At 32.1% G+C, this 21,538-nt stretch overlaps 1 protein-coding gene, 1 long non-coding RNA gene and 1 pseudogene across 2 annotated transcripts; all 3 read right to left on the minus strand.

Annotated features, from left to right (window-relative positions):
- Window positions 1-4,254: 4,254 nt before the first annotated feature.
- Window positions 4,255-9,385, minus strand: LOC148166847 (uncharacterized). The gene is made up of 2 exons (XM_088048388.1): window positions 8,830-9,385; window positions 4,255-5,102 (listed from the first exon to the last, which is right to left on the minus strand). The coding sequence occupies exons 1-2, from the start codon at window positions 9,383-9,385 to the stop codon at window positions 4,255-4,257; spliced, it is 1,404 nt and encodes a 467-aa protein (XP_087904514.1).
- LOC148166848 (uncharacterized) lies at window positions 7,729-8,554 on the minus strand. Its single transcript, XR_015770928.1, has 3 exons — window positions 8,195-8,554; window positions 7,921-8,142; window positions 7,729-7,819 (listed from the first exon to the last, which is right to left on the minus strand). It is a non-coding gene; the product is annotated as an uncharacterized LOC148166848 (long non-coding RNA).
- Window positions 9,386-9,420: 35 nt separating the features above from the next.
- LOC148166849 (uncharacterized) lies at window positions 9,421-13,507 on the minus strand (annotated as a pseudogene).
- Between the last annotated feature and the right edge of the window lie 8,031 nt (window positions 13,508-21,538).

The raw sequence follows: 21,538 nt of genomic DNA on the forward strand, positions 1-21,538 counted from the left end.
GATTTTTACAAATGCATTAGCTACTTCTAATCCTGATTTAGTTTTTAAAGGTTCTACCCATACAAATTTAGAAAAGGTGTCTTCAGCAACTAGAATATAGATAAATCCCTTGTTAATCTTTTTAAATTTATTAAAATCATTCGTCTTAGGCTTTGCCTCTTTTGGTTCTTAAATTATAACTTGGATCTTCTGATTTACCTTTTGGTCTATAGAAAACATAAATATCTATTTGCCAAGTATCATCAATACCTTTGTGCTGGAATGCTCGTGTTTCATCATGACCAACTGCATTTATTACGCTTGACGCGTAATATGGCCGTGCCATTTGAACAAGAATGGTGTTCCTGCATAGTAGGCCGTCGATACGATGAGTGGCGCCGCTAGTTATAATTTTGTCCGTATCATGCTACTCGAGTTTAATCGAGGCGGGGAAGGCGACTTTCAAATTTTTATTCCAACTTCAAGTTGGCTTTGGCGTATTAATGTCATTATTGTCATCATTTATTGCCTGTCAATAGAATTTTGCTGCTTTTTTTGAGTTCTTGTTGTTTTTATTGTTGAGTTTAGTTATTAGGTGTTGTTTTCTCGTTTTTGTTATCCTTGTTTCTTGTTCTACGTTACTTTTAAACACTGAGCTCTAAGACTTTCACTTTTAAAATGGTTAGGAAGTGTTTCATTTGTGGAAACCCCGAGAAGCCACTTTTTGAGTTACCGGCTAACGAAATTGCGCGAAGCAAATGGTTTGAAGTGCTCGCAGATTTTTGTGGTAGTTTTGTACCATTCATTTCTTATTTCAAATAATGTCTAAATTATTTTAGATTTGTCTAAAATTTCCGACCGTTCCGTTATATGCTCCAAACACTTCAGTGCGGAATGTTTGATAACAACGTCGAAGAAAACATGCCTTAGTAAAAATGCTGTTCCATTTATGTTGTCTGTAGGTAAAACACACTTCTTTCAAACAAACCTTAACTTCTTTCCTAACTCTAGGATCCTTCTCCTACTCCTAATCTTCGTGTAAATTTGGAAGAAGATATTCCGATCTATTCCACCCCAATCATAAGCACCGAATCGCCAAAAGATAAAGTAATTAAGGATCTTCAATATCAGTGTAAAGTTCTGAAACAACAGTTGAAAAGAACCAAAAGCAAGTATTCTCAGTGTTCATCAAAAATGAAAGATTTAGAAGAAAAATTACACCACTTCGAAACATTCAAATTTAATAAAATTGTAAAAGATGCGAACAATTCTGACGAAAGATCAATATTTCTTCTAGATCTAATTAGAAATCATTATAAGAAAAAGCCCCGATGGTCAGAAATTTCAATCCGGTTGTGTACTGTATGGAGGTTCTGTTCTCCAAAAGGCTACATCTTTTGTCATCAGAATTTGCTAAAATTACCATCGAAAACGACAATTCGTAGATATCTGGGTGAATTTCAAGGTCGCAATGAATTAATAAAGCAACGTTTATCTATGGAAATATCTCAGTTAAAGAAACCGATCGAGAGAATCTGCTCAATAATAATTGACGATATGGCCATAAAGGAGAAAGTCCATTACAGTCGCCCAGAAGATGAAATTTACGGACTTGATACAACAACACCGCACAATATTGGAAGTGGGCCTAAAGTAGCAAACAAAATGCTTTGTTTCGTCGTACACGGTTTATGTACAAAATACACCATCCCTGCAGGCTATTTTTTCCATGGTTCCCTTACCACTCAAGAGCTATATGTTTTAACTAAAAATGTTCTGCAACTTTTAACAGACTGTGGCTATATTGTAATCAGGATGGTGACCGACAATATGTCATCAAACGTAGCTCTTTTTCGGAAGTTCGGTAATGGTACCCTTCAGAACACTATTAAGCATCCAATTTTAGAGCACATCCCACTCTTCCTAAGTTTTGACTTTTGCCATGCTCTGAAGAACGCTAGAAATTTGTTTTTGGACCACGACATGCAGTCTTCTAAAGGAAGAATAACTTCAAGTTATTTAAAAGAACTATATGAATTGCAGAAAGGTCTACCTGTAAAACCTGTCAGGTACTTGACAAAAAAACATTTGTTTCCATCGAATTTTGAAAAAATGAATGTGCTGAGGGCCATTCAAGTATTTTCGCCCGCTGTGACTGCATCTTTGAAATTTTTGAATGAGGCTGGAGATGAAAGGTTTTCCAACGTTGAAGGCACGGTGCAATACATGGAAAATATGTATCACTTTTTCCAGGTGCATAATGTTTCCAGTAGACGACACTACATACATTCTATTGATGACTCGGTGGCTCCCTATGTGGATGTATCAGACGAACGTCTTTCATGGTTAAATATTACTTTCCCAAAATTTGTTGACGACATTCAGGCGAACTCTGCAAAAGCAGGTCTAAAAGGATTGAGTAAAGAGACTGCTCACGCATTACAATTTACGGCAAAAAGCACTGCCTTGTGCATTCAATTCTTGCTGAGTCAAGTAGGATTTTACTATGTTCTCACAAGATCATTTAGTTCAGATGCAATAGAAGGGATGTTTTCGCATGTACGATTAAGAGGGGGGTCCAATGATGCAACAGATGCAAGAACAGCAGATTATGCCATTCGACAAATACTTCGTTGTGGAATTGTCAAAGCATCGCAATCTTCGAATACTGCTGAACGGATCAATTTTGTTAGTTCTGCAAGCGTTTTAACATCTGACAAAATCGTAACAAATTCAAGAGTTACCCAAGATCTAATTTTACCGATTGAAGTAAAAAACAAAATTGAAAATCTTCAAAATAACATTGTACCTGAAAACAACATATTTTCCGCATCAATAGCATTTTTGTCAGGATATATTATTAAGAAGCTTAACGACGAATTTCACTGTGATGAATGTCTGACACCATTGCTATCAACAACCATCCCAGGACCTCTGATGCAACTAATTGCTCTTCAAGATCGTGGTGGATTGATATACCCCAACGATACTTTTGTGGGTATCATTCAAAGAATCGCGGAGCTTGTTCAAGAGATTTTGCCATTTCTACAACCAGAGAAGCCTTGTGAATATTGTCTTGAACAACTATGTCCATACCTGATTCGAAACCCCATTTTCTCCTGTGAAACTCATAAGGCTTCAGTATGCAAATTAATTGTTAAAGCTACTACCAAACCAGTCGTCAGTAATATTTGTGTAGAAAGGACTGATTCCATCAAACGTCTTCCTCTGAATTATAAACCGCAGAGCCGGAAAGTACTGAAGCTGTAATAATTATTGTAACCTACTGTTCCAATGTTTGAACAGTTTACCTGCTGTTAGTTTTCTTTGAATTCAGTGAAAGTAAAGTGTTTTTGTTAACTGTTTCTTCTCTGGTTTCTTATTTAACTCAATTTAACTTTGATCTAACATGTCTAGCTGAAGCTCTCTGTCAGTTTGACAGGAGATTGATACCTTAACGGTTGTGTAGAGGGCCCTACTAACCGTATGCCAAACGGAAACATTTTTGCCAAGAGTAAATGGCACGGCCATATTACTTGTAATAAATGCAGTTGGTCATGGTTTCATAGTTTTTCCTAGCAGGTTTGAATAATTCAATAATTAAAATATCTTCAGGTGATTTTGAAAAATTATTTTTCACTGATTGACAATTTCTGCAAGTTGATATTCTTCTCCAGCGTTTATATTTTACAATAAATTCCCTTCGGTCATGAGCGCTTCGCACGAATTCTGGTTCTCCAGTGGATTTAGTTTTCGTTTTGCATATTTTACAATAATCCATTTATTTGATTCTATTTCATGAACGTCCCTGAAAGGGACCACGGCTCCGCAGGCCGATTCTTTTATATGTACTTTTCTTTTTATCGCATGCAAGACATACTGATGAGTAATAATTCTTACCCATTTTATCTTCTTTAACAATTATATTTTTATTACCTGTGTTTGTTTTACATTTAACACAATAAGTATTCATTTATAATTATGAAAATTATAAAGAGTTTAAAAATGTTTCCAAAGTTCTTTCCGAGGTTCTTTCATTTCTTCATAAGGTAATTTTGTTAATAATATAATAGCAATTTTTCGTAAAATTTCAACTTCTTTATATTCTGTCAGGGTAAGTTCAATTTCTTCACCATTTACTATACAACAGACAGTAGAGATACCATTTTCATTTAAATTGATTACTATATTGTTTTTCATTTATATATATTTTATTTTGTAAATAATTCAGGCGAAGCCCTCATGAGCGAAGCGATTGTGCGTAGGTCAAAGGCGTTATACAGAAAACTTGACTAACATATAAAAGAAAATTGGAATACTTAATAGATATGGTTTATTATGGTTATAACCACCGACCTTTTCATCCGTGTTTACTTTTTCTTTTTTTATCATAAAAGATAGATCAGATTCTTTAACAATAAAGGGTTTAGAAACATCTATTGTTCCTTTATTATTACTGATATTCAAATCTTTCAAATTAGCCGTTGAGTAGAATTTTACAACTTCCACATCCATTGGCAATCTAATAAATCCTTCACCATTAAAATAAATGAAAAGCGAAGTAATAGCCTTTTGTCCTTCATGTTCTTTAATAAAACGAATTTTTCCTACAAACTGTAAAAAAGAATAATGTCCATAATTGGTTAAGGTATCATCTAATTGCCCTTTATTAACAACATCATACTTATTAATTGCATTAGCAGTTTTAACTAATCTTCTATTACCAATATCAATATATCCTCCTGTAGCGGTTAGATTCAATGAATCTTTTGTAATCATATTACTGAGTTCAGGTTTAACAATTTTTAAAATACTTTGAGAGTCATCTTTTTTTATCATATTATCCATCTCTGGTTTAACAATTTTTAAAATACTTTGAGAGTCATCTTTTTTAATTAAGTTATTATGGACTTCGTCCACTTGTAACCGAAACGAGTCAAGTCGCAGACCTAAATATTGTAAATTGACAGCATCACCTTGATTTTCAGGTTGCTTTACATTAACTAATTTGTGTCCTGAAATATCATAATCACCATTTTCTGTTAGATTAAATCCTATACCAGGTGGCCCTCTTGTTGATTTACCTCCTTTTTTTCTATTTTTTCTAAGAACGTATTCAGGCGAAGCCTTCATGATCGGAGCGTATTCAGAGGTCATTTATGGGCGTAAAATTCTTCCTATATTTCATTTCAGGAGATTTAAAATCAACAGTTAAGCAATCAAAACTTTTGATGTTATTTTCATAATATTCCCTAAGTTTCTCATCCAATCCCTTTTCTCTAAATATTAAACTTATATCATTACCATCACAGGAAGGAAATATTGAAATATAATTACATTGTAAACGAATTGATTTTGGTACTCTATACCAATCCTGCGTTATATAAATCATTGAAGCATTCATTTTTCTTCCGCGTATAGCTTAATCTATCAGTTTCTTTTGATCTTTTTCCGTTACGAAATCATCAACGACAATCAAATTTTGTTTATCTCTATCTATCGTGTGATTCATTAAATTTCCATTCTAGGTAGGCCGTGTATTTTGGACGTGCGTTAACTTCTTGTTTGATAACTAGCAAATCTCACAAATATTAAGTCGAAACTACTGTAATGGTGTTAGTTACGACATGAATTTTTTTCTCAAAGCCAATTGCGAATGGAAATTTAATGAATCACATAATAGTTCGCCTACATCGACAATGTCTTCTATATCTGATGAAAAGTACGATTGTCCACGAATTTTTTCATCATCAAATACATTTTGTAATAATTGATAATACGGTTCTTCTAAATCTTTTGCATACAAATAAAAAGTATGAAAAAATAAATATTTTAAAAGATTGACAACAGTATTTGTTTTACCAGAACCACTTCGTCCTATAATTATTAATATAAAAGGCCATTTTGGCGCTAATTTATTAATGTTATAATATTCTTTTTCGTCTGCTTTAATAAAATGAATAGGCAAAGAATCCATTTATTTATTTAACACAAATAATGCAAACCGTGGACACTTATCGCTAAACCGCGTTAGCGCAAAAGTTAAAGCGTCGTGTTCTGAACATGTGCACACGCTTTCGCAGCGTGTTCGAATCCCGATTAAATAAGACACCGATGCGAAATTCTCGCAAAGCGCTTATGACCGAAGGGAATTACAGCGAAACGTTTTTTTAAAATAAAAATTTCAAAACGAATCAATAAATTCAAAACGTATCCAAAAATTCAAAAAAAATTTGAAGGGCCTTATGATTAGTAGCAGACAGATTTCTATAAATAGTTGATGCAAATAATTTAAGATGGCGCTGGTGTTTACTAACTTACATAGAAAAAATAAAGGTTATAGAACGCCAACTTCCCGTAATTTTTTCGATCCCGTTCAACTCCATCGATTGAGTTGAGTGAGGTGCAAAATGACTGAAGCCTTCTATGACCTTAGGTTTTGTCGCTTTCACACTTTTTTAAAGTTATTCATGCCAAAAAAACTAAAAAGTGCGAAGTAAGTTTTATTTATACCTTTTTAATCTCTTTCTGTACATATTGATGGCCTTATCATAAATTTTATCGCTATGTTGCACTAAACGAGTGTCTTTTCCACTTAAAATTAAATTTACCCCCTTAACATAAACATAACTACTAAGATGGCCCCTTGAGAACACAGCTACTTTTTAAGGAAAACACCCCGATTTTCAAGGGTTAACAGAAAAGCAGAAAAATCGTGAAGACTCTCGTTTTTAAGATATATTTTAAAATTAACATTTTTTAAAGAATTTGCTCGGTTTTTCGAAGTCACCCTTTGTAAAAAAAGTCAAAATTCGGACAAAGTCCTCATGAGCGAAGCGAATTTTAAAAAATATAGCCTGTTTTATCAAAAGTGAATACGGTTTCGTACAAACAAAAATGTCCCTTTTAAAAACATTTAAAATTAGGAATTTTACCTTGTTTTCAAAGATTTTACCCTGTTTTGAATTTTGTACTAGTAGGCCCCCTCAGAGCACAACACATTTTTAATGCTTTTAGCCTGGTTTTCAAAATAACTTTTAAAAAGTTAAAATTTTTAAAGAATTTGCTCGGTTTTTCGAAGTCACCCTTTTTTAAAAAAATCAAAATTCGGACAAAGTCCTCATGAGCGAAGCGAATTTTAAGAAATATATCCTGTTTTATCAAACGTGAATATGGTTTTGGTCAAGAAAAGTTATCATTTAAAAATACTTAAAATTAGGAATTTCACCTTGTTTTCAAATATTTTACCCTGTTTTGAATTTTGTACTAGTAGACCCTCTCAGAACACTTTGTTTTTTTGATGATTTTACCCTGTTTTTATAAGGTAGAAGGCATGCTATAGAAACTCATGTAAATGGGTCTGTTCAGCACAACAGTTCAAATTTAATGACTCTAGAAATCAACCCATTGAACAAATTTCGGGCAAAGCCCTCATGAGCGTCCACACAGTGAACTAGTGCGTAGCATGCAAAGCGAATTTTAATAAAACATTAAGCATATAAGCCCCCCTTAGCACACTTTGTTTTTTTTTTAATCATTTTGACTTTGTTTAGCACATGCCAATTTTTTATCAAATCTACCCCGTTTGTTAAAAATTTAAATTTGCTTAATTCCTTATAGATTTAGAGTTTAGGCAAAAAACGATATAGTTAAATACCTACTCGTCTATTGATCAAATACATATTAAAAATATAGCGTTGTTAATTGAATCTTAAATCTGTGGATTCAGACGTGTCCTGTGGGTTCTGCTGTGCCTGTGGGTTCTGCTGTGCCTGTGGGTTCTGATGTGTCTGTGGAGCCCGACGAGGATATAGATTCCGATAAGTCTGTGGACTCATCCCTGCAAAAACACAAATATTAATTATGCAATTTTCATTTGAACTATGTACACAGTAACTATTTAAATCAAAAATTAAAAAACGGATTAGAATGTTTTCTTACCCTATCAAGATTCGAATTTTTCTCAAGACAAGATTGCGAACCTTGGCCGACTGTAAAAAAATGCTTTCCGAATCTTCGTGTAAGTTTGATCCCTGTTGCCCTAATTTCTTTTGCACCTCTAAGGTGCGATTCAATAAACACATGTCCGTCTCTCCTCTTATCGCACGGGACAATTATCAAATGCGTCTTATTAATTGTTACCTCGGCATAAAATGTAGAACCCTGAAATTAAAATTGATTAAATATAAATTTATATATAATAATATTAAATTACCTCCAATTTAACTCTCCCATTAAATTTTGTCATTTTGTCAAGGCGACCCTGCTGTATCTCAATCCAACTACTTAAAAGTTCTTCTATCTTACCTGAAAATTTAAAAAAAACAGGTTTTTTTCACTTTTTTACAATTCAAGAATAGATGTGTTCTATGGATTAAATTTACACCACACAACACTTAAAATTCTTCTTCTTCTTCTGTTTTTTTAGGGTCTCCAGGTCCTCAGACCTATATCACCAATACCGATAATCAGCACTTTACCACTTAAAATTATTACACTTTTACACTTATTTACATTATTGATATTGACACTATTGACAGGAGTGAGTTGACAGCACAGACGGTTGACAGTCAGTGTCCCCACTCGCCAGCAAGTTAAAATCTAAAATACCAATACCTATTTGGACGATCTGTATATTGTGTTGCATATATCTATTATTAATTGATTCATTAATTTTAATTAACAACTAATAAAAGAATTAAAATCCAAATGGTATTGTATCAAAGTTTTCTAGAATAACTCTCTTGTCATAAACAAAACCAAATTCCTTTGTTTCTATTTTATTTAAAAGTTCTTTAGTTTTAGTATCTCTGATAATTCGATTATATTGTGTACTGATTTTATTGTCTTTGTTCGTCTTTGACTCTGGACCAACCTGCGGAGCAATAGTCCCTTGCAGGGACGCTCTGCTGGACTTTTCTAAAATATTGTTTATACTATCGGAGTTAATCTTTTTGGACGTTTCATAGTTTAATGTAAATCCTTTAATTTTGCAAACAACTTTACCTGTATTAGTTTTATAACAATAACTTTTTGGACCTGTTGATACCCAATCAGCAATCCATACGTCCTTACCTAATTCATCGGTCCAATCTCCCAATAGACAACCTGTTTTAACAGTGTTTTTACAATTATCAATATATACAATGCTATCTGTATCATAATATATTACACTCTCTCCTAATATGTCTAACATTTCGTACAATCTTAGTCTAGCATTTGCGGTTGTAAAAGCCGCTATGAATATATTGGTATTGAAATCATTTTCTACATAGCAACCTTTATACTTGTAATCAATTTGTAACATATTTTCGTTTAATTCATTGATATGTATATTATCAAGTCTGTCGTCTAATAAGATCTCATAAAATTTCTTAATATCTGTAACATACTCTGTTGCCCCCATATTTTGTCTTTGACCAAATTTACCCCATAAGGAATTTAAACAGATTTTTGCAACAGCCCTCTTTCCAGGATTATTTTCTATTTTACCCAATTCAATACCTAGATTTTCTTTTACGGCTTTTCTATATTCTTCTTCTGATTCAAAATCATTTCTCCATTCACTTGTCTCTAACTTTATTTTCATAAATGCTTTTAGATATCCTTTAAACAAATAACTCGATTTTTGTTCAAAATGCCAAACTTCATTAATAGTTATTATTTTGTATCCTTTTTCAATTGCTTTTTTTACTTCGTTTGTACACCAGGTTCCTCTGACAATTCTTTGAGATTCCGTATGAGTATATTTATCTTTTTGAATATATAATTTTGCACACAATTGACTTAATGGAAATGTTAGTTTTTCATCGCCAGATTTCCTTTTATTTTTAACAGGTAAAACAGGGTGATACAAACCTCTTGGTGGTAAAATTGCACATTTTATTAAACCATACCATTTTGAATTATATGTAGGAGGTTTGAATATTTTAGTAGGATGTCCAACTGGATAATCATCATAACATTGTACTGTTGGATATAAACTACAAATATCTATATATTTCATTTTCTTTCCATTAACTTTTAGTTTCGTAGCATTAGTTCTTCCTCCGAAGAACGCATTTCTAGGATTAAGTTCTTTAATTTCTTTATATTTGCTTTTAGTTTGTTTCATTTCTTCTTTATATTCTTTAGATTTATTCCAATTGCATTCCCACATTTCTATTAAATTATAGCCAGCTTTTTTATTTGCTCGCTTCTTTCTATTGTTTGTTCATAAAGATCTTCCATAGTTGTTTTATTTTTATTATTAATAAAATCTGAACCATAACATTCTGTACAACCATGCCAAAAACAACCGTGATATTGATAGACTGTATTAGTTTTTTCATCAAAGCCATCAACTTTTGATCCACATATTCTCACTTCACCATCGTTTAATGCATGTTTTATATTTGGATTATGAAAACTATTCAACCAAGAAATTGATTGTTGAGAATATTGATCTTTTTTTAGATTATCAACAACTGCAATTGTATCTTTCTTAATATATTTCGATCTATATATAGCCATACAAACACCTGCAATTGTAATGTATCTAAAAGGATCTATGTTAGCTATTTCTAGAAATTGTTTTCTTAATTCAAGACATCCTCTTCTTAATATATCCACATCAGAATTACAGTAATCATAAACTCCATTTTTAAAATCAAATAAATAATTTTCTTTTCTTTTTTGTTTATGCCATTCTAAAAACTCTTGCCTATCTTTTATTTTCATAGAATTAATACCATAGTATTTTGTATTTGGTATTTTTCCAATATAGTTCTGATTTTCTGTTTGTATTGTATTGAAAAAATGTGGAAAATAACCTTTTTTAAGTTCGTTTAGGCCGAATGTTTTGGGGAAGTTTTTTAAAGGTCCTTGAACAAAATTACTACTATCAATAATTCTTAAATTAATTGATTTTATTTCCATAAACATTATTTTAGATCCATTATATATGCAGAAAGGTTTAATACCGTTTTCAACGCAATATTTTAGAATAAAGTAAGAATCATAACCTTTGCCATAATGTGCAATAGCTGTGTATCCTTTATGATCTCTAGAAACTAACCATTTACAGAAATCTTTGTTAGTCTCAAAAGAATCAACATTACCGAAAAAATCGTGAGCTATAACTAAATTAGGTACGTGTTTGCCCGTTTCTTGCATCGCCTCATAATCAAAGAATAAATATTTTTGTGTGTAAGAGCATTTAGTTGTATTAAATGAACATCCGCAATTAAGACATTGATAACCGTTTTCGTTCTTTCTTGGTATTTTAACACAATTTTTACATTCTTTACATTGATAAATGTGAGATTTTACTCTTATGTTTGTTTTATCAGGAAAAGTTCGGTACAACCTATTTTACTGCAGTTTCGGCATCCTTTTACTTTGTATTCTTCACCACCGTCTTCGGCTTTGCCTCTGGGCTGGCCCTGCCAGTCTTTTATTTTTGTGTGACAGATTCCACCTTTTTGCCGCTTCCATTGCATGTAACATTTATGTTTACGTATTTCAACCTCTTTATAACAATTTCTACATTTTTCCCAGCCACATTTGTGTTCTTTACTACCCTCTTCTATTATTTTATTACCTCTTTCAATAATTTTATTACATTTTTGGACCATTTTCGGTTTTGTACAAATTAATCTATTTCCTTCTTCAATCATTTTTTTACCTTCGTCAACCATTTTATCACCTCTTTTGAGTATTTTATTACACTTTAAGCATTTATGAAATCTTTCACAAACTTCAGAATGATTTTCTAAACATTCTTGATTAAAACAGTATCTATTGCATTTTTCGCACTATATTCTTTTAGCAGAGTCTTCTTTGTGATTAGATTTGAAACACATTATGCATGTTTTATCCTTTGTTTTGCATTTATGTCTATCTTTGTTTTGATATGGTTTATCACATTTTTTACAATAATAAGATTGACCATAGAAAGCTGTCATACTACCAATTGTATCAAAATGATTTCCATTTTTATATAAATATATTTTTATATCTTTTTCGGGCCCCGAATATAATATGGAATTAAAGCATTCCGCTGCTACGACTTTTATTTGAATATTTAATACTTTTTCTATACTTGCAATATAATGTAAGGTAAAATACTCTTCATTATATTCTTCAAGCTGATTACATAGCTCTTGAGCTAAAGTTGTTTGTAAATTTCTTCCCATTCTTATATATTTTAATTCATTATCATTATATTCCTTACCGAGTATAATGTTTGTATGATAAGTTAATCCAACAATAACGGCTCTTGGACAACATAATCTATCTTTATTTTTTATTTGTGTTATACTTTTCTTTGTTCTTGAGTCTTCTGCTATATTTAACAATCTTTTAGCGTTAGTAGCACCTCTAGGCATATTAACAACTTCTACATGAAATGTACAACCGTATATATCTAAATCTTGATTTGAAGTTAAGATACTTTGAATTTTGTTTAATAAATTATCAATTTCAGAAGTTCTTGATAACCCTGTGGAAATAGGGGACCAAAGATCATTGTGATTAACTACTATGTTTAATAAATCTCCTTCTTTGAAATTTGTTTTCTCTTTTACTATTTCAATCATTTCACTTAAACCCTCTCTAATGACAGTAATTTTTTTCATAATTATGTCTGAAAGATCAGATTCGGATCCTCGCCTGTCTTTCAATAATATAACTTTATAGTAAACTTTATGTTTCTTCCATTTTTTGCTGTATTCAGCTTTTGTTTCTATTATTTTAATTTTAGGTTTTTTTGAAAACTCTATAAAATAACTATCTTCGAATGCAAAAGATTGCTCACCAATTTTTTGTAATAATTCTGCCTTTTTCATTTTTGAGTAACCTTTAATATTTCTTTCTTTAGAAATTTTTCTTAGTTCTTTTAACGTTTGATACAGATTTGTCTTCGCCTTTGGCACTGGGCTGGCTCTGCCACTCTTCGGTTGTTCTTTCAATAATTCTTTTAAACTAGGCGATTTGATTTCGTTGAGAAGAATGTTTATATTATCATTGTTTACATTATCTGAAATTTGATTCAATAGATCTATTTTTTACTATTTCTCTTTATGTTTAAGTTTAGTTTGCTAGCAATTGATTTTAATTTTTTAATACTAATCCTGCTTAGTTTGTTATGCCAATCTCCAGCATTGAGTTCTTCTTTTTAAATTAATTTTACAAGATCTGATTTAGTTTTTGAGTTATATTTTGAGTAGTTCTTTAAACCTTGCCTTCTTGCAATGGTTTTTAATTTTTTCAAATTTAGTTTATTTAGTACAATTTCATTATCTGATGTTGGTGTTAAAAAATATTTATTCATCAATGACGATTCATTGTGAGACTTCGCTGAACTCTGCAAAGCTTCGTGAGCGTCCCTAAAAGGGACTACTGCTCCGCTGGCCAAAGGTGAACTCGAGGACGGGATATCTTTATTAATTTGTTCAATTATCTCACCCACTTTTTTTAAATCCCCTTTAGTAAGTTTTACAATTTTCTCAAAACTCATTTTAAGAAGTTGATCTTTCTGTATCTCCATTTATAAGAAAAAAGTTTTTGCAAAATATTTTTTTCAAAACTCTTAAACTTTATCAATGATTATAATATGTTAGTAAGATATGTTTTGGATAGTATTGCTTTCCTACTAATTTACCGCACTTACATAATACTTTTTTACCTCTATATTGTTTATTCCAACATATGTTACACAAAGTTGAATAACCACCTTTGGTTTTTTTATTTGGATAAAAATTGTCCAAATCTTTTTCAGTATTGCAGTTTTTACAAACTTTTTTATCCATTTATTAGGAAGATATTATTTCATAATAAATGACTCATAATACCAAAAGGGAACAGTCAGCTAAACAAAAGATAAACATAATAATTAAAAAAGATTACACATTAACAGAGTCAAGTATTCCGTCAGTGAAGAATTTAAATAATATGCGATCAAGACAATTAGCATTAAATTTTTTAGCACAAAAAGGAGACCCTACTTCTAAAACTATTACCTTAAAAGAGTTTGCTAAACAGAATAAAATTGGTGAAAATACAATTAGGAATCAAATAAAATTTCTCACTGGTGAAACATTAATTAAACATAACAAAAAATCAAACAATATAGAACAATATAACAAAAAACAGAAGCAAATTAAATCTAAACACAAATCAAACACATCCCAATCAGATTACAAAGCGTCCCTGAAAGCTGGCAGTACAAAAGAAGCTGAAGAAGAATTTGATAAAAATTTTAATAAGACTATGAATTCCCTATCTAATAAATAATGGCACTAATTGATGTTGCAGACAAAAATCAGGTAAAAATTATTCAAAATAGAATAAAAAAAGACTGCATTGAGTTTAATAATTTATCTGTTGGCAATAAAGTTAAAGCATCTAATGGAAAACAGAATTTTAAAAGAATTAGGAAATGCTGCAGTTGAAACAATAGAAAAGATGGATGAAGAAATAGAACATAAAGATAACAAAATTAATGTATTGGAACAAGAATTAAAAGATGTAAATAGTTATGATGAAGAAAAAATAAATGCATTACTGAATAAACATCCTGTTATTGGGTATAACAATAAAGAACGAGCAAAAAGACGTTTAGCAAACACTCTTTCTCTAGTTAATAAATGAATACAGCGAATTTATTAATCAAGGCAAACTTAAAGATTGTTGAATTAAAAAAAGAAAAGAAAAAAATTAAATTTATTTTTATTTGTAATATTTCAATAATTCTTATAATAATGTTAGTTGCATTTCTGCTTCGTATATACCCTGTTTAATTTTTTCACCATTAAGATCAGAAACAAAATAAATCCAAACATTATATACACGTTTTTCTACAACTGTAAATATTTCTTCTGTCCAATTTGTTTTTAATTTGTTACGATATACGTTGTCACACCTTTCAAAAAAAAGGTCGGTAGGTGACACCGCACCGGTGCTCTTATAGCCTTTGGTGAGCTGGTGTCGTGGGTCAGAGAGTCTGGGCGCCAAGAACTTAGTTTGATTTAAAAGTAGCCAAGTCGCTCAATGCCACGCGGAAGTAAAATAAATGGTTTAAAAAATTAGGCTTTAATAAAAAATATGAAATTAACAATTGGTGAAAATTGAGGTGATGTTGGTTAGTTAAATTTAAATGACAGGTTCGATACCGTGTCACAGCTGCGATTGGTTTACAGAATGACTATGTTAAAAAAAGGTTAAATATTAAAAATAATAATGATCAGTTAAATTGGACTCAGGAAATAAATTAAATCAGATTACAGGCAAGCGAGACTCTCGATGGAGTCGATAAAAGCACGCTGTCGGCGACGTCGATAGTACGACTCAGGCGGTGACGCAATGAAACAATAATATCGCAAAAAAAGGTACTTATCGCCGTCGGGAACGCTCCAGGTGCCTCTGTCGTCTGGTCCGGGCGGTATGTGGCCGCTCGGGGTGGTTGTTAGCGGGCGAGAAAGTCTCGGCTACTCCACGAGGTCGATCGGGGACTCAAGGCGACGGGCAAGGGTGTTGTAGGCGTACCGGCGAGAATCGGGTAGTCGTTGATAGACTTACGGGCGAGAATTGTTGGCGTATGTGCGAGAGTTGTAGGCGTGCGTGCGAGAGTTGTAGGCGTCCGTGCGAGAGTTGTAGGCGTCCGTGCGACCCTAATTTTCTAAATTAGTATATCGTCAAGAAAAAACGTGAAATATTACCTCTCTGAGGGTGAAGGATACCTAATGCGGTTCTGGGGTTCTTAACCGCAAATACGGGACTTCAAATAGTACTAGGAAGTGCTTAGACGGTAAAGATACGGTACTTTAAGGTAAGATACTACGTCTACTTCCTTCGAAGCCCAAAACGGAAAAGAGAGTTAAAATACCACGAGGAATCGTAGGTGGCACTACCTGTGATTTCGGGGATGATAAGAAGATTCCGACCTCTGCGCGAGTACCGCGGGCGCTCTCAATGTCGCACTTGTCAAAGAGTCGTGATTGACAGGTTATGTTAGTTTGTTGTTGTTGGTGAATGTCCGCAATAAACGTAGGTTGGTAAGTGATACTGTTATCTAACATAGTAGTCGTGAGAGGGTTGATCTTGAAAACTAAAATGGTTGTTGTAGGGATTTAGAGAAAGGTACGGGAACCAGTCATGACGAATTCCTGGACTGGACAACATAAAGGGGCTTTAAACCACACCGAGTCGCCCTTGGTTCGGTGCGACGATACAAGAAGGAACGTGGGCACTTAAATTCACTGGAAGGGTGCCAACACCTTCCAGAGGGACAGTCGAAAACGCTCAGGGGTGGTCTGCGCCTCACCAACCCCTTCCTGGCGAACACACGAAATTTTTGGGGCAAAGGCTTGATCCAACTTCCCCTAGGATTGGAGCCGAAGAAAAGGTAAAGAAGATAAACGCGATAATAGTAAGTTTTGAACTGTGGAGACTTACTAGACTATTATTCATTTTAGGTTGAACACTGATGTTGTCGTGTCAACGGTGGAAAAGTACCCAGGCATTTATGGGACTCTTAAATCGCCTCCCATACCAGCGGTGTCTCGCGTTTATTCCCTAATTCATAAAAATCTTAATAAATGACCTTGTTCTCATTTTAGAAACGTTACAACGTCAACCATATTAGATAATCTAATTCTATCGCCAACTTCAAATTTTGGTTTTTTATTTGTTAATGTAATCATATATACGGTTTCTAACAATTTTCTTTTATTTCTTTTATTTACATCTTTTGGTTTCATTTTAATAGTAGTATGATAAGAATTGTTATAGGATTTTATAATTTTTGGAAGTGGTGAAATCCAATCAAAACTGTCATATAATATTGGCTTGAATTTATTTCCTAAAGTACGGTTGAACCTCTCAACAAAGAAAGCTTTATTTTTTGTTCGTGTACTGTAAAGATTGATATTGTATTTATTTAAAACGATCCTCATATCTTTATTATAAAACTCTTTTCCTTTATCAGCATGTAAATTTTTTGGCGGATTGTGTTTATCTTTAATCGCTTGTTGTATGATTTTTACAAATGCATTAGCTACTTCTAATCCTGATTTAGTTTTTAAAGGTTCTACCCATACAAATTTAGAAAAGGTGTCTTCAGCAACTAGAATATAGATAAATTCCTTGTTAATCTTTTTAAATTTATTAAAATCATTCGTCTTCGCCTTTGGCTCTGAGCTGGCTCTGCCAGTCTTAGGTTTTGCCTCTTTTGTTCTTAAATTATAACTTGGATCCTCTGATTTACCTTTTGGTCTATAGAAAACATAAATATCTATTTGCCAAGAATCATCAATACCTTTGTGTTGGAATGCTCGTGTTTCATAGTTTTTCCTAGCAGGTTTGAATAATTCAATAATTAAAATATCTTCAGGTGATTTTGAAAAATTATTTTTCACTGATTGACAATTTCTGCAAGTTGATATTCTTCTCCAGCGTTTATATTTTACAATAAATTCCCTTCGGTCATGAGCGCTTCGCACGAATTCTGGTTCTCCAGTGGATTTAGTTTTCGTTTTGCATATTTTACAATAATCCATTTATTTGATTCTAATTCATGAGCGTCCCTGAAAGGGACCACGGCTCCGCAGGCCGATTCTTTTATATGTACTTTTCTTTTACCGCATGCAAGACATACTGATGAGTAATAATTCTTACCCATTTTATCTTCTTTAACAATTATATTTTTGTTACCTGTGTTTGTTTTACATTTAACACAATAAGTATTCATTTATAATTATGAAAATTATAAAGAGTTTAAAAATGTTTTCAAAAGTTCTTTCCGAGATTCTTTCATTTCTTCATAAGGTAATTTTGTTAATAATATAATAGCAATTTTTATTGGCCTTTTTTAATAGCCTTTTTTAATAGCCTTTTGTCCTTCATGTTCTTTAATAAAACGATTTTTTCCTACAAACTGTAAAAAAGAATAATGTCCATAATTGGTTAAGGTATCATCTAGTTGCCCTTTATTAACAACATCATACTTATCAATTGCATTAGCTGTTTTAACTAATCTTCTATTACCAATATCAATATATCCTCTTGTAGCGGTTAGATTCAATGAATCTTTTGTAATCATAGTACTCAGTTCAGGTTTAACAATTTTTAAAACGCTTTCTGAATCATCTTTTTTTATCATATTATCCATTTCTGGTTTAACAATTTTTAAAACGCTGTCTGAATCATCTTTTTTTATCATATTTTCTAATTCGGGTTTAACAATTTTTAAAACGCTTTCTGAATCATCTTTTGTAATTAAGTTATTATGGACTTTATGATCGGAGCGTATTCAGATGTCATTTATAGGCGTAAAATTCTTCCTATATTTCATTTCAGGAGTTTTAAAATCAACAGTTAAGCAATCAAAACTTTTGATGTTATTTTCATAATATTCCCTAAGTTTCTTATCCAATCCCTTTTCTCTAAATATTAAACTTATATCATTACCGTCACAGGAAGGAAATATTGAAATATAATTACATTGTAAACGAATTGATTTTGGTACTCTATACCAATCCTGCTTTATATAAATCATTGAAGCATTCATTTTTCTTCCGCGTATAGCTTAATCTATCAGTTTCTTTTGATCTTTTTCCGTTACGAAATCATCAACAACAATCAAATTTTGTTTATCTCTATCTAGTTCGTCTACATCGACAATGTCTTCTATATCTGATGAAAAGTACGATTGTCCACGAATTTTTTCATCATCAAATACATTTTGTAATAATTGATAATACGGTTCTTCTAAATCTTTTGCATACAAATAAAAAGTATCAAAAAATAATTATTTTAAATACTCGGAAAACTAAAACTAAAAGATTGACAACAGTATTTGTTTTACCAGAACCACTTCGTCCTATAATTATTAATATAAAAGGCCATTTTGGCGCTAATTCATTAATGTTATAATATTCTTTATCATCTGCTTTAATAAAATGAATAGGCAAAGAATCCATTTATTTATTTAACACAAATAATGCAAACCGCGGACACTTATCGCTAAACCGCGTTAGCGCAAAAGTTAAAGCGTCGCTCTCTGAACATGTGCACACGCTTTCGCAACGTGTTCGAATCCCGATTAAATAAGACACCAGTGCGAAATTCTCGCAAAGCGCTCATGACCGAAGGGAATTACAGCGAAATGTTTTTTAAAATAAAAATTTCAAAACGAATCAATAAATTCAAAACGTATCCAAAAATTCAAAAAAATTTTGAATGGCCTTATGATTAGTAGCAGACAGGTTTCTATAAATAGTCGATGCAAATAATTCAAGATGGCGCTGGTGTTTACTAACTTATATTGACAATATGCAACAGATAAAATAAAAACCATATAATGAGGTTTTATTTTCACTGTATATAAATGACTAGCACTGATAGTAAAACGTCTACAAAGCCTGGCAAAGCGTCCCCAAAGCGGACTAGTGCTTCGCATGCTGAAATAATTGACGCTATTTTAAAAAATCGTAAAATAATAAAAAACAGGATCCATTTAAAGCAATTTAAAGATCATTTAACAAAGGAAGAAATTTAAAAACTACAGAAGCCTATAACTGACAAACTTGATAATATTACTGAATTAGCTTCGCTCATTCATAATTCGGGCGAAGCGAATTTGGACAAAAACAATGTTTTAGCAATCGAGGAAAATGTATCAAAGAACGGTCCGCAGGCCAAAGGCTGGCAGGGCCAACCCAGAGGCAAAACCGAAGGCGATGATGTAAGCGTCCCTGAAAGGGACTACGGCTCCGCAGGCGAATCAGATCAATTATTATCATTACCGAAATCACCTTCTGTGCATACCGCAATTCTGAGTTTAGATCCGGATAAAGATTTAAATTTTGATATTATTGAAAAAAAATTTAAATTTGAAAAACCTTCACATTTATTATCGTTAGACATTAGAAATCGAAATACAAAAATTGATACAACTATACCCGAAATATCAACTAAATTATAATCATTAAATGCACGCATTACAAACGCAAAGAAATCACAAGAGCAAGAAAAATTGATAATTTACAATATGTGTATTCACAGTTGAAAAAATATAAACGTGCTTTAGAAGATATTCGAAAAATTCCTTTCTATGAAAGACAGCAAACAGGAAGCGGTCAGCCTTTGGCCTTCATGCGCACTGCGCGTATTTTTTCAGATCCGAATGAAATGGTAGATCGTCTTGATCTATTAATTGCGTCAAAAAATGCTGGAAATGATTCAGTTGAAGTATATAATGAATGCGTAGAAATACTTGATAAATTGTTTAAAATGAAACTTATAAAAAAGTCAGATCACAAAAAGATATTCGCGACACTTGGCATGCTTTTTTAAACTGAATAAATGAGCCTAATACACATCAGATCTAAAGAAAATGATTTTGAAATAAGTTATTCTGAAAATCCTATTAATTTATCTGGATTAAAAGGTGAAATTGCTTTAAAAACAGCAAGTCTCTGGTATAGTTGGGATAACATTACTGAAGAGTATAAAAATAATGAAATAAAATACAGGTCGTCCCTAAAGGGACTAGTGCAGCGCATGTCTAAAGACCCTCGTGAGCATAAACAAAATGAAATTAGAAAAGATGGGGTTCGGGTTGAACAGGATTGGAAAATATTAAACTTACCAAACGGTCTATACGATGAAAATGAATTAAATAATTATATCCAAGAATATTTTGGAACGTTTGAAACACCTCCGTTTTATTTTGATGTAAATTATGCAACTAATCGTTTTATGCTAATTATACGCGACATAGATTGTGAAATTGACTTTTCCCACGGAAAGATTCATGAGCTTTTAGGATTTGATAAAAAAATATATAAACAAGGAATAAACTATGCAACAAAAATTGGTAATATCACCAAAGATATTGATCAAATTTTGATTCACTGTTCCTTAATTTCATCTAGTTATCAAAACAATCTTAAAAGTGATGTTATATACGCTTTTACTCCAAATATTTCACCTAGATCTTTAATTAATATTGAACCAACGCATCCAAAATATTTACCAATTAATCGTACGGATTATATATTTCATATTCGCATTTCTGTTACAAATCAGCTAAATCAATTGATAAATTTTAATGGAGAGTGCTTAAATTTTGTTCTAGATATTCAGTAATTGTCTTCGGCTTCGCCTCTGGGCTGGCACTGCCAGTCTTTGCCTTTCGGGACGTCTTACCTGATTCTTTCTTGTAGAATAAATGGTACTTGTCGTTCATAGAAAACAATTATTTCCGAAACAATATGGGTTTGGTCTTAAATATCACAGAGATATTAGAGGTGGAAATATTTTTCAATCTATAAAAAAATTTGCTATACCAGCTTTAGGCTTTTTATATCGCAATATACTAAAACCTTTTTGGAAAAATAATAAAGAGGATATCATTCAAGGTGTAACTTCAGGGCTGAAAAATATAGCGTCTACATACGTAAAATCACCGCCGTTTTCTACATATAAAGAGGAAATTATAAATCCCATTCTAAACAAAATGAAAGAAAAATCGTTGAATGAACATTTACGAGGCGACGGATTAAAAACGGTTAGGTCA

The sequence above is a fragment of the Gnatocerus cornutus genome, unplaced genomic scaffold (assembly GCF_029298725.1).
Source record: "Gnatocerus cornutus isolate USDA-ARS CGAHR unplaced genomic scaffold, icGnaCorn1.1 Chromosome12, whole genome shotgun sequence".
In the NCBI taxonomy this organism is placed as follows: domain Eukaryota; kingdom Metazoa; phylum Arthropoda; class Insecta; order Coleoptera; family Tenebrionidae; genus Gnatocerus; species Gnatocerus cornutus.